The 13,517-nt window shown below is 40.6% G+C and overlaps 1 protein-coding gene across 1 annotated transcript in view; it reads left to right on the top strand.

The window, feature by feature from the left end:
• Nucleotides 1–13,517, top strand: part of faf1 (Fas (TNFRSF6) associated factor 1) — a 59,591-nt gene that overhangs the window by 21,485 nt on the left and 24,589 nt on the right. Inside the window, exons 8-12 of the mRNA XM_056379048.1 lie at nt 293–379; nt 9,766–9,861; nt 9,973–10,096; nt 10,222–10,285; nt 10,417–10,498. Coding sequence (XP_056235023.1) covers nt 293–379; nt 9,766–9,861; nt 9,973–10,096; nt 10,222–10,285; nt 10,417–10,498 — 453 coding nt within the window. The remainder of the gene's footprint in view (nt 1–292; nt 380–9,765; nt 9,862–9,972; nt 10,097–10,221; nt 10,286–10,416; nt 10,499–13,517) is intronic.

The raw sequence follows: 13,517 nt of genomic DNA, 5'->3' as shown, positions 1-13,517 counted from the left end.
TTTTCGCCTCCTCCCTGCTTTTGTCTCATCTTTTCCTTAGTTCTTTGCCTCCACCCTAGTTTTACCTCATGCTGCTGAATAGAGAGTACTTGATGGAAAAGGAATATTTTCTAATTATAATGCTGCTAAGACAGTTGCTTTTACAGATGGGATTGTAAAGAGAGTTGTAAAACTCCTAGTGGAGAGTCAAAGTTGAACTAGTTCTCATGTTTTTTAACCCTTTTTTACTAATGTTGTGCAAATCCAATTTTTGTAATTGAATGTACAGTAATAATTTTAACTTTGTTTGCAGGTGAAGAGGAATATTTCAGACTTGACCAACATCCCAGTCCGGCATCAACAGTGGGAGGGATGGCCTGCGTCAGCATCTGATGATTCTGTAAGAGGCACACACACACAAACACAATCCAAAATTGAGACTTGTTAGCCAGACATACTATAACAGTTCAAAAGGAAAAATCTAACCTGTCCTCACTTTGTTGTGTACTGTAAATGCTGTCTGGCATGTTGCCCTCAATGGTTCTTTGATCCAAGATTTTGGTCTTAAAGATAATTAGAAATCAGTACAGATTAAAATACATGGTTTACAGATAATTAAATTGTATTATTTTAATAATTTCAAAGAGGAGTGGAAACTGTTCCACACTATGTGTCTGTATCTAATCCATGCCATCCATGCCGAAGCATAAAAATAAGATGTTGAAGCTAATTAAGATGTCAAAGATGGTTCCCATCCTGTGTCCTCTATCTGTGGACATTAAAGCTCACATCATTGAGTCCCGCTGACCTCTCCCGTACCAGGGTCGCTCTTCCCAGCCATTCACCCTGCACACAGTCAAGCTGATCAGAAGCGGCCCTCATACAGAACCTTGAGGAACCTCTGACCCCTTTTGTCTCACCCCTTCTTTGACAGCATATGTGTTCCCATGCTAATTGTATGGGATGGTTTATCATGCAACATTGAGGAGCTGTTGTGTACACATTCTTGTGTTAACCCCTAGCTAACGTTTTCCTTTTAGATCTATGTGATTGCTGTTTAGTTTAGAGTATTCATATTGACTTTGTTTCTTTTTTTCTGAGTGTTGTCATATGTGCCCTATGCCAAAATTGGCTCTACTGTAGCAATTAGACGAGTTTCTATTTATGTTCTATTTTATGTTTCAAAAACTGCAATGAACACGAGTCATAGTGGTGACTCAAAGTAAAGCTTTTAAGCAGAGAAAGCAAATATATTGTACCATTAATGTGCTTGAAAGGGCAAAGGATAAAAGGTTATGCATCCTTTCACTACACAACATTGTTTGCTTTATTTTGTTCCATTCCATCTCACAGCAGGCAATTGTAAACCCGTTAACCACCAAACAATATCATGGTTAGCATTATTTTTGTAGACATCCACTTATGTGATCAGTAAACAGCCTGGGATAGCAACAGAAATCTTAATTCAGATCTGAACAATCTGAATGACTAACTTGAGTTTTGAGTGAACATGCTTGTGTATTATGGGAAAAAATTTGTTACTTTTCCAGTTTGCAACCACAACATGCAGTTTGCACTTTATGACTTTCCTCTTCACATTAACAGAGGAAGAGAGCTAACCAATTACATTTTTTAAAATTGAGTTCAAGTTGTTGCTGTGTCCAGCTGCAGTAGATTGAACTGGAATAGGAACAATGATCAAATGAATTACTTATTACTTATTTTTGAATACACATTGTGTGTCCCTTGCCTGAATACCTTTGTACTTCTTTTTTCTAATGTGACACTAATGAATGGAAACATCATTACATCGTGAAGCCTGAAAATATTTAATAACTCATTCCACTTTAAATTTCTTTTCCTCTATGATCTCAAATAACTAATAGCTGTTATTAATATTTCAAAAATCAGTTGTGCACTCACCAAGCACTTTATTAAGAACACATGTACAACTGATTACTCATGCACTTATCCAAGTGCCAATCGTGGTGGCAGTGTAGTACATAAAATCATACGGATACAGGTCAGAAGCTTCAATTAAGTCCACATCAAACATCAAAATGGGGAAAAAATTTGATCTCAGTGACTTTGACCATGGCACTGCTGACAGTTTCTAGAGTTTTTACTCAGAATGTTGCCAAAAACAAAAAACATCCAGTGAGCAGCAGTAGTTTTGTGGACAGAAACACCTTGTTGATAATAAAGGTCAGAGGAGAACGGGCAGACTGGTTGGAGCTGACAGAAAGGCTATGGTTACTCAGATAACCATGATTTACAACTGTAGTGAGCAGAAAAGCATCTCAGAAAGCACATGTCAAACCTTGAGGTAGATGGGCTACAACAGCAGAAGACCACATCAGTTCCACTCCTGTCAGCCAACAACAGAAATCTGAGGCTGCAGTGGGCACAAGCTCACAAACACTGGAAAGTTGACAACTGGAAAAATGTAGCCTGGTCTGATGGATCTGGATCTCTGCTCAGCCACGCACAATATAGGGTCCGAATTTGGCATCAACAGCATGAATCCATTAACCCAACCTTCCTTATGTCAACAGTTCAGGCTGGTGGTCATAGTGTAATGGTGTGGGGAATGTTTTCTTGGCACACTTGGGTCCCGTTAATACCAGCCATCGTTTCAATGCTACAATCTATGTGAGTATTGTTGCTGACCATGTGCCTTCATGGCCACAATTTACCATTTTCTAATGGCTACTTCCAGCATGATGGTGCAACATGTAACAAAGGTAGAATGGGAGATTGGCAGCATGAATGTGCAGCTGACAAATCTGCAGAAATTATGTGATGCAGTTGTGTCAACATGGAGCAGAAACTCAAGGGACTGTTTCCAAAATCTTGTGGAATTCATGCTACAAAGAAATGAGGCTGTTTTCAGAGGAGCATGAGGCCGTACCCAGTGTTAGTATGGTGTTCCTAATAAAGTGCTCAGTGAGAGTGAGAGATTTTTAAGTATGTATAAAATAAATAAATACACTGATTTTTGTAAATTTATGAGTGGTGTTAAAGCATTCTGATGTATTTAATTTGCAAAACATGTGACCTAACGCAGGGATGTTTGTGAATTCCATTGCAAAGTAAGCCCTACCAATCTCAATTTAGTGTTAAGATAAGTAAGGATAAAGTACAATAATTCTTTTATCTTTTTTGTGATCTGTTATCAGCCATAGGTAGCTGATGGATATGATGGCCAGGGATCATGAATAGGTTGCAGCTCATTGTGGCATCATAGGCCAAGTCGGCACCCGGCTAACACACATCTGCAGCGTCTGTGTTTCCTGGATGAGGAGATATTAAAAAGCACAGAGACAGAAGTGTAATAATGGCCTCTGCTCTAGCCACCGCTCTCTTATTGAAACGTCTGAAGGTATTAACAGAGAAAGCCCAGGGCTTGGCTGGCCTAGCAGGCGGGTAGGGAGCCAGTATTAGTGTCTAGCTCATTAGCCCAGTCTCATCTCCCGGGTTTGGACCAATAAACATGGCAGCCAGAGGCCCCAGATTACGTTTAGCTCTGCACACGAGCCCGCTTGCAGTGGAATCGATTACTACTTAACTCTGCTTTGCCTTTAAGTGTGTGATAAAACTGTGTTTGCCTGCTTGCATTTGTGTTTGTGTGTATATTTGCATTTGTGTATTTGCAAATGTGCCTGTCTTACTAAACATACTGTGTCTCAGGCTGTCTATCAAATCTCAATACTTAGTTTTGCTAATATTATAGTTTCTTTTTATTTGCAGTATTATAACGTTTGATATGTGGTTTAAATGTAAAAATAAATGTTTTTTTCAGAGAGAAATTAGTTTGAATAAATAAATAATTTTGATATAGGTGCAGAAACTCCAGTATTGTATTGGCAACAGCATCAAAAAAAATTTTCCACAAAACTCAGCACTTACTGTGACAATGTTAGTGCAGTTGCTTCTAGTGAGATTGCTATAGTAATTGAGTTGATAGATCCATGTTCGTTTCTAAGATATGGTTGGTTGCTCATAAATTGTATAAAAAAAAGAAAAAAAAAAGTTGTAGGCAAGAAGATCAGCTGAGTATCTTCTGTTGTTCATGTGTTCTGAGAAAGTTGTTTGAGTTGTTGTATTGTTAGAGCGTAGGAAATTAGTTTGTTATAAAGACATTCTCACCTTTCAGGGAAACTAATAGTTATGTGTTGCGTCACCCTCCCTGATACAGTCCACTCAATGTGTCTCATTGTTTATTGTGCTCTGAATTATTCAAGGCCTTATGGAGAGTTGAAACTGGATCAGGATGGATAATGCTCAAATAGCAGTGGACAAAACAACAGTTTATTGAGAGCACTGTGTTATTGTATGTGGTGTTGGACTAAGGAAGTTTGAATGTGAAAGGAAGTGGTGCAAAGTGTAGTTGAAGCAGTAGCAACGTGAGGTGTTGCTCATTTTTAGCGGGCAGATTGTGTTGACCGGGGTCAAGTAGTTATTTGAATGTTTCTTAGTGTTAATGTAGCATAGGTAAATCACAACACTATAAAAACATTAACTTCAATAATACTTTATCTATGTTACAACACATTTTTTAATCTTCATCAACTTCTGCATTGTTAGCCACAAATGTTGCTGTTGATATGAACAATTTGAACTGGTAAGCATATCAGACCCAGTTATATCTTTTTATTTTCTTGCTTGCTTAATATACTGTATGATGCTAATGTAACATTTACCTAAAACACACCTGACACGTGAAAGTCCACCTGTCACTTATTAGTCAGCATTTCAAATCTTTCTTGAGCACATTTTTAGGTGCTGTAATTCTATTGTTCCTCTCAGATTAATCAGAAGACAGTTTGTACTATTTATCAGACTAGCCAAGTAGAGGATCATATGGGGAAGCACACTGTCTTTTTGTGTGTGTTTGTTTTGGCATTTCTTTTCATTTTCATGGGTTTACTGCATCACAACAGTCATGATAGTACTGGAAAAGTCCTCCATCAGAGAGAAGTACACTTGTTGGACTTTGCTATAGTTAAAACTTGATGGAATTCATTTAACTCCAAGTAGATTAAAACAAATACTCTGGCATTATTTTCAAATACCATCATCTAGCTCTGCCTTCAAATTCATCCTGATTCTTGTGGCTTTGGCAAAGCTGTTTCCGAGCAGTGCTGAAGATGTTGACAGAGGTCTTGGCAACAGTTGACTTGAGAGGCCTACAGAACGTTAACTTCCTGTGCTGTTTGAAAGACGCTGATTGAGGCTCTTCCTCTGCCTCCTCCGTCTCCCTCTCCTCTTCTAGCCCTTCGCCTAAACAATACAGCAAGGAGAGTTCCCAGACAGGCCTCATCTCATTGGAGCTGTTTTGATTGGCAGTCTACTCTCCACACCTGTTGGAGTGATTGACAGGCAGTGGGACATCCTTATTATATCCCCTCATCTTTTCACCCACCACCACCCACCCTTCCTTCTCAGTCAGTAATTGCTGACATTTATGCAGTGTTTCATGGTGTTTGCTAATGTATTAATGCTGTGGAGCCTCGGAGAGGTGCCTTGCCTTATAGGCCAGCACCTCCCTCCATTTCCCAGCTGGCATTAATGGAATCCTCTTCTACCTGATAGGGGCCTATGAAACTGAAGGTATATTGAGGGGGGGCCAGGTTGTTTCCGTAGCAACGAGGCTCAGCCGTAAGCTCCGGCAGAGCCCCCCTCCCTTGTGTAACTGAAGGCTGCCTTCAGGTGACATTCAGCATTGAGTTAGTCTGTCTGTCTCATTTTCTAACATTTCTTATGCTTTCTTTTAAGCACCCATCTCAATGAAATATTTTTTGAGGGGGGGGTGCTCTTCATCATAAGCACCTTTTAGACACCCCCCCCCCCACACACACACACACACTGTACAGGAGCCCAGATACTTATAAGGAGAGTCATACCTACAGCAAGGCTCAAAGGAGCACGAACGAGGAAAACCAACAGGTGTTAAGGGTGGGGTGCACTTGTCCTTTTTTGTCATCCTTTTTCTTATCAAGTCTTACTTTTTCTCATAATTACAGTATTTCTCACCCATGTGTCTTCCTCTATCTATCTCCTTTCCCTCCTCTGTCTCATTTTTCCCCTCTTCTCTCACTGTTCTTCCCTTGCTCCATCAAAGAGAAAGTGGAGTAAGGTGGTAGTGTGGTTGTGATTGCCATCAGTGCAGCTGTCAGTAGTAATTATCTCACACTCACAGCCAGACACCTAATCCAAACAGTGCCTACAATAGAAAAGAAAAAATGAAACACAGAAAGAATGAAGGGAGAGAAAGGGAGAAAAAGAAGGGTAGAGAAGGGAAGAAAGGGTTGAAGGGGAGAGGCAAAGGAGGGAGGGGGTTAAGGGAGAGAGAAAATTCTTTCCCTGTATCGTCCCCTGAATGCTTACAACCTCAATGCAAGTGTTAATTAAAAGAATCCAAAAAAGAAGAGCCAGTTCCTTTGTGTGGAGATGTAGGAGAGGGTCATTTGGGGGGGTTAACCTCGTCCCCCCACCCCCCGTGCCCTGCGGCGCTTCAGCCTTGTTTCCACGTTTTACCACTGAGCCGCCAAGCTGCACTTGTGTACCTCAACATCAGGAGAAGCCATCAGGTCAAAGTGAGGAAGGGGATTGAGAGGCACTCAACTCATTTTTTTCCCTTTTCACCTCCCCTCCTTGAATCCATGTCAGCCCAAACCCTCCATGCTGTCTTTGACAGGGGAAGTGATCAACTTTATTTATACACTTGTTAGGCCCTCAGACGAAAGCCTCTCATTGTGAGTAGTGGGGGTAAAGGGTTTATAGGGATCCTCTCCACAGCCGCTGTTAAGATTCTCACGTTTGATTGACACTCAATTGGGGAATAGGCAGAATTTACTTGGGGCCATTGCTTCACATGCTTAAGGCTCAGACCGTATATGTCTTTGGCTGAATACCTACATCTCTCTCTCACTTCTAATTCAACCTTCAGGCCTGGCACCCATCATGTCATCAATGCCCATAGCTTTTCTTTAAGTCACTTTAGTGAAGTTTTTTTCTTTTGTTGAAAAACTACTGCTTATCTTTATTTTTACTGTCAGCAGAATGATTTTTTTTGTTCCATTACTTTGTAAAATTTTCCAGAGAGATATGAATAACACAGGACCAGAGTTCTAAATTAGTTAGAGTTAAGTTACACGTGCAGAAAGAAGGCAATTCAGTTGAGTGTTCGTCGTAGGTGTTCCTGGGATACTGAGCTGCCTTTGCTGTGACACTTACATAATTCTCATGGTCAAGCGCACGCTTGCTAAGAGTGGTAATACACAGGAAACACTATCTGTTTCTACTATTATCTGTGTGCACACCTCTGTCACAGCGTCTGGGGTAATTGACTGGTCTGATAGGAAAGGTTTTAATTTAGTGAGAAACAAAAGTCACATTTTTCTATTTGTTTTCATTTCCAACACATTTAGCCTTTGCAGTGAGCGAGATGTGAGGCACTGTTGGCTTGTCCCTTTAGCGGTGATGTCATTCTTGGTTTGTGTAATTTCAACATTGCATGTCAGTCTAGGGCTTTTTTGGGGAGTTTTCTTTGCTAAAGACAACATGGAAGAGGAATACTCATCAGGATATTATTCATTCTTGAACTTTCAGGGGAGATACTGCTTTTCTCATATATCTTATCCTTGGTTACTGAGCTGGTGGGAATTTAAGAAACTGTGGTCAATATTATAACCAGTTTGAGGGGTATCCAAGGATATCCTTGTCAACTTTTTTTCAGGCTGCAATAAAATTTTCCCCATGGTGGTTCCTCTCACTCGGGATTAATGAGACTGAATTCATTATCTCGGTTTTAGGAACAACACTGTCTATAAACAATAAAATAAGAGTATCAAATCTGATCTATACTGTATATATGAATGGCATAGGGATATAGAGCATTGTTGGAATCGGTTGGGCAAAATGGATTGATTCCTCTATCACAGTATATGGCATTTTAATATCTATATGTATGTGTATCGTAATGTAGTGAATCTTTTCAGGAAAATCAATTAAGAAACTGTTTATGGATACAAAAGCCTGACAGGAATGTCTGATTTTGGTTAATCTAGCAAATTTAGAACCTGATAAATTAAGATACTCAATCATACTGATGCAAAGATCATAAACTTTTATTATTACCATGAAGCAGTCCTGCTGATTGATTTGTAACATTGTCCATAGTGGTGTAAAACACACACACCTACAATGCAGAAGAAATTTTGTAGCCTTCCCCAGATCTGGGTCTCGACACAATCCCGTCTCTGAGCTCTGCGGCTGTTCCCTCCACCTCATGGCTTGGTTTTTGCTCTGACATGAATTGTCAGCTGTGAGACCATATTACCACAGGTGGACTCCAGTCAAAGTGTAGACACATCTCAAAGATGGTCAAATGAATTTGCATAAATTTCTAAAATTCTGTTTTCACTTTGTCATTATGAAGTATTGAGTGTTGATGAGAGTTTTTTTTTTTCTTTTTTTTGAATGCACTGTGTATATTGTCATATCTGACATGATGCGGTCATGTTAGCCACAACTGTGCAAATGTTTTTGGCCTTTGACTGCAGCTTACTTACTTTTTAAGACTGAAAAGATAAGGTAGTGTGAAAGGATGGAATAAAATAGACTCGGTACTTTGTCAGATATTTTGATTCTTATCAGTGCCAGGTACGCCGCAGCATTCAGGAGTAAGTCCATGTCGGTGTCAAGGTCTAGCGGTTACACTGTTCTCTCCTGCTATAGAAGCTGAGGCCAGCATGAGGAACCACTCTGTATTAAGAGAGACAGAGAGAGAGAAACTCCCTGCAGTCTGTGTAGCCCTTTACAGACTCAATTGGCGTTGCATGTAATCGTCTCCTGATTCAACCACATCCAGCTGCTCTTTGTGTGTCGTGGCCCCTGACAATAGAGCAGATCACAGGACCTCTGCAGGGGACGAGCAGCGTCTCTGTCTCTTATCACTCCCTGCTCGCTCTGCCTCTCTCCGGTTGTTTAGAAGTTCACTCTCCCAGAAAAGTATTTGCATCTGGGCTTGCTGCTTTGCTCCTAACAATTAGAAGATGAATGAATATATTGTTGCATTACTGTGACAAGTATCAGTGACTTCAGGCTATAAGTCATGGTTATATGTTTATCTGTCCTGCTTTTACTGGCCACTGTTGACAGGAATCAACAGAGGTGTCAGCGTGTTGAGAAAAAAAATGACATTTAGATATTTTTTTTTTATGGTTTGGTGTTGAAAAGTAGCTCCACATTGTTATATGATAGGAATCAATCTAAAATCTGGCACACCAAGTGAGGTATCTTGAGTTTTACACTACATCCGGCAACAGCCTTGCCTCTATTGTCTATGTCCTTTGGGGTCTGAGCTAGGAGACATGAGCTGTAATGAGTCCCTGCTGAATACTGACATTTTCAGTCCTGGCTTTGGATTTGGAGAGCTCATTAATCAGGCATTCTCTTACTACAAACCAACATCACACTAACGGCTACTGCAGGTGTACAGATACCTCATCAAGATCTCCCCTGATTAGAGAGATGAGGAAGCCTTTGTTCAAAAGTCATAAATTGTCTCATGATGGTATTCTAGTCCTAAATAAGATAACTTCAGTGTTTGGGAAGATACTGTGATGTAGATAACTTGGGAGCGGGTTGTCTGATTAGAGATCAGTCTTTGGTATCACCTTGATGTCAACTTTGAATAGTTTGAGATTCTCATGTAAGACTCAAGATGAGACTCAATATTGAGACTCAATAACACCCTTTTATTTTGTTTCCTGTTTTCAGATGACACTAGCTGTCTCTGGAATCAGCTATCCTTGCCATCACCTCAGTGTTTGTCGGAGGTCCTCACCAGCCAATGCCCAGGAGCCCACAGAAGAGGTATATACACACAGCCTTTCCCTCAGGATCCGTGTTGTGCATTACCCCCCCCCCCCCCCCCCCCCCCCCCCCAAGTAAGTCTGGATATTAATGAATAAATCATTTTTACAGTGTGCAGATGTCCATATGATCAGCGACAGTGAGGGGGATGATTTTGAGGATGCGTCAGAGTTTGGTGTGGACGATTCAGAGATGTTTGGAATGGGCTCCTCAAGCTGTCGGAAATCACCCATGAGTATGTACCAACATAGCAGCTTAATATTAGTTTTGAGCTTGTAATTGTAGCTCCAGCTATAGTATTAAAATCTAGGAACAAACATTCAAAAACCTGACCATGCCGTATTTTTTGTCTCCTTCCAGTGCCAGAGAATAGTGAGAACGAAGCTGATGCCTTACTGCACTTTACTGCCGAATTTTCTTCAAGGTGAGCTTTGCGTCAGGTACTTCTCATATTAATTCAAAGGACTTTGAAATCAGACAAGGCTGGAATGTAACTTCTGTTTATGCACTATTTGCCTGTTGTTTGTGTGTCCTTTGCTTGAACTGTGTTTGTAGGTATGGAGAGACCCACCCAATGTTCTTCATTGGGTCTTTGGAGGCAGCATCTCAAGAGGCCTTCTATGGCAAAGCCAGAGATGTAAGTAAGCTATTGGACTGTTTAGGGTTTCATTGAAAAACTGTAATGTTTTTTTTTTTTTTTTTTTGCCCCTTTATATTTAAAACACTTTTTTTGTGAAATATAAAGTTCTGATCTTACCAGTGTTGGATTGTCCTTAAACACTGATGTCATTCCTGCCTTGTGGTGTCTAGTCATTGCTTTTTTTGAGCAGTTTTCTTTGCTTAAGACAACACAGAGAAGGAACACAGACTGAGCAGGATATTATTCATTCTCTATCTGTCAGGGGAGATACTGCGTTTCTCATATCTTTGTCTTCATTACTGAGCTGGTGGGAATTTAAAACGCAATGGCAGTGTTATAACAAATTTCTGTGTACGCCTAGTATGCGCTTTTCCAGGCTGTGATAAACTGTAGAATGGTTTGTCCTTGTCCTGAGGACCATTGAAATAGAGTTCACTATATTAGTTTAACAAAGGCTATATGAACACATAAAACGTAAAGACAGGCTATTAACGAAAGTGTCATTAATTTTGGAGTCTGAAGAATCATAACACCGTATGCCAAATGCATACAAACTGAACTGACAGAGAGATTAAATACATTTTACTGGCAGGTGTTTGATTGACATGAACTGTGTTTACTGGGTTGATAAAAATTTCTACTTCTTATGCAACCTTAAACGGCCTTCCTCGAGAACAAGCAGAAGTTGTCATGAGTTCTAGTTTTGTTGTGTTGGCATTGATAATTTATTCAGTTCAAAGTAGAAATCCTTTTTCATGCAGCATTTACTGTTATTTGTCTACCCCCCCTGTCTTGCTGTGTGGAGACGGCTTTATAGCCACATTGATATCATTTCATCAAAACCCTCATCAAATTTTCACCCTGACAGCTGAGGCTTTATTTTTAGCTGTCCACTTTCCCCCCTTGTTTTTCAGCTTTTGTCCTTTTAAGGATGCTTGTATCAACTGACAGCTTGTGTGGATTACAGCCTTATTAGACTGTGAGGACACAGCAAGATGTTAGGGGGGTTCAGATCACCAGGCACGCAGAGAGAGAGGGAGGGTGGAATGGATGATAGTAGGGGCACAATGCAGATAACATGGTCTGACAGGGGAGCAGGGTGCAAAAAGAGAAAGTTGGAGGAAGAAACTGAGTGAGAAGAAAGACAGGAGTAAAAGGAGAGGTTGCAGCATGAGGGTAAGGGATGTAGAGAGTGTGAAATAAACAGAGTTGGAAAAAAATCTAAAGAGAAGCTTGGCGTCTCGCCTGCTTCCCAGCTGATCTCCTCTCCTAAGCCAGCACAATATGGCCGATGTCTCCCTGGTGTTCACACACTCTGTACTGTGCCACTGAGCTCTACACAGCTCAGGGGCGAAATAGTATTCATTTTCACTGTATTTTGTTTTATTCTGGGTGAGCTTGATTTAGCCTGCCAACTGTGCCGTGGTTAGAATGGCTTTAGGGAAGCTGAAATATGTGCAAAGAATTTTGCATGAAAACAGAAGCTATTTGATCTGTTCCGTGTTTGTCCTGTTTTGTCACAAGCATCCTAGACGACAGGCCAAAACACGCTGCTTTTTGACGGTTTCATTTCACAGTAGCATATGTGCACGATTACACTGTCCCTCCTCCCATCTATCTAGACGTGTCATCCTTTGCTCTTTGCTTCCATTTGAAAAGGAATCAAGTTTTTGTGTCCTCATCGTAGAAAAAGCCTCCTTCATTAAGGGGATATTGGAATAGGGCAGATTTGACTGAAGGGCTACTCGGTGGGTTTATAAACACAGGAATCAGTCTCACTCTCTCAAAGCCTGGGAGAGGCTAATCACTAAGCAAAACACTACATTTGATGAAGTGTTTCTGAAGGTGTGTGTTGGGGGACTGTTGAGATTGACTCAATCCATCCTTAATGAAAATGCTTTGGGCTGCAGAGCTGAGCTGAGCTGAGCTGAACCCTCTTGGGGATCAGTGGTTAGTCAGAGCGTACAGAGAGATAGGCCACCCATCACTAACCACGATCCTCACTAAATCCCCATCAACGCAGTGGTTAATCACTCTAACCCCACTCTCCTTCACTCTCAACTCCTCTCTCCTGTCTGCCACACACAAAGACACATCAAAATTCATAGCCTTCCTTGAGAGGGGACTTCAGGGATTTATCACTGCCAAGTATCCGCTTTAAAACCCAGCAATAGCCCTGCAGAGTCAAGAGAAAAGAGCACCAGTGAATCAGAATGGCAAATGACATATAGATGTACATATATCTGTTAGATCTATGGCTGTGAATCACAAGCAACACTCTCATGAGTTATTGACTGCACCTGAAATGATTGCTCTTATTCATGAATAAATGGACTAAAAGTTAAATCAGAGTAGAGTGGAAGTGAAAGTATGTATGAATACTACTTGAATGTATGAATATACAGCATCCTACCTTACCAACCAGCTGACATGTAATTTGACTGATTTAATCACACTTTGGAAAAAGTCTAAAATTTGATGCTGTTTCTGTTCTAAAGAGTTAATGTGTTTTCAACAGTGTGTAGTGAACCTCCTGTGTGGTTGGTCATCGATCTAAATGTGTTTTACCACTCTGTGTGCAAGGTCATTAGATCAGACATTTGAGCTCTTCATTTTGAAGTATTTGCTTTTCCAGACTGAGCCTGCCATCTTGAGAACAATCACTATCTGGACTGCTTTGTCCTTTTTTCACTCTGTACCTCATTGTGTTTGTCTGTATCTTATTCAGTGAAATCCTCTGGCCCTGTTAAACATACTGCACATGTGATTAAAAGCCTCTTCTTGATGTGGCACAAATCTCATCCCCTGAAAATGGACCCTCAATTAAACTAATAGCTCACTGGCAGGAAAAAGATACGACTTACACTCTAGAGGACCTCCGCAAAGTTCCACAAAGAGGCTTCAAATTTCAATAAAATCAATTTTATATTCCAGTGTCACATACAGTATATATATTGTTTATCTCTTTGGACTCGTGCTTCATATTCCTGCTGGTCGACAGTTCCAGCAAAGATTG

This window comes from Seriola aureovittata, chromosome 6, assembly GCF_021018895.1.
Source record: "Seriola aureovittata isolate HTS-2021-v1 ecotype China chromosome 6, ASM2101889v1, whole genome shotgun sequence".
NCBI classification, from domain to species: domain Eukaryota; kingdom Metazoa; phylum Chordata; class Actinopteri; order Carangiformes; family Carangidae; genus Seriola; species Seriola aureovittata.
This window is presented reverse-complemented; position numbering and strand designations above follow the sequence as displayed.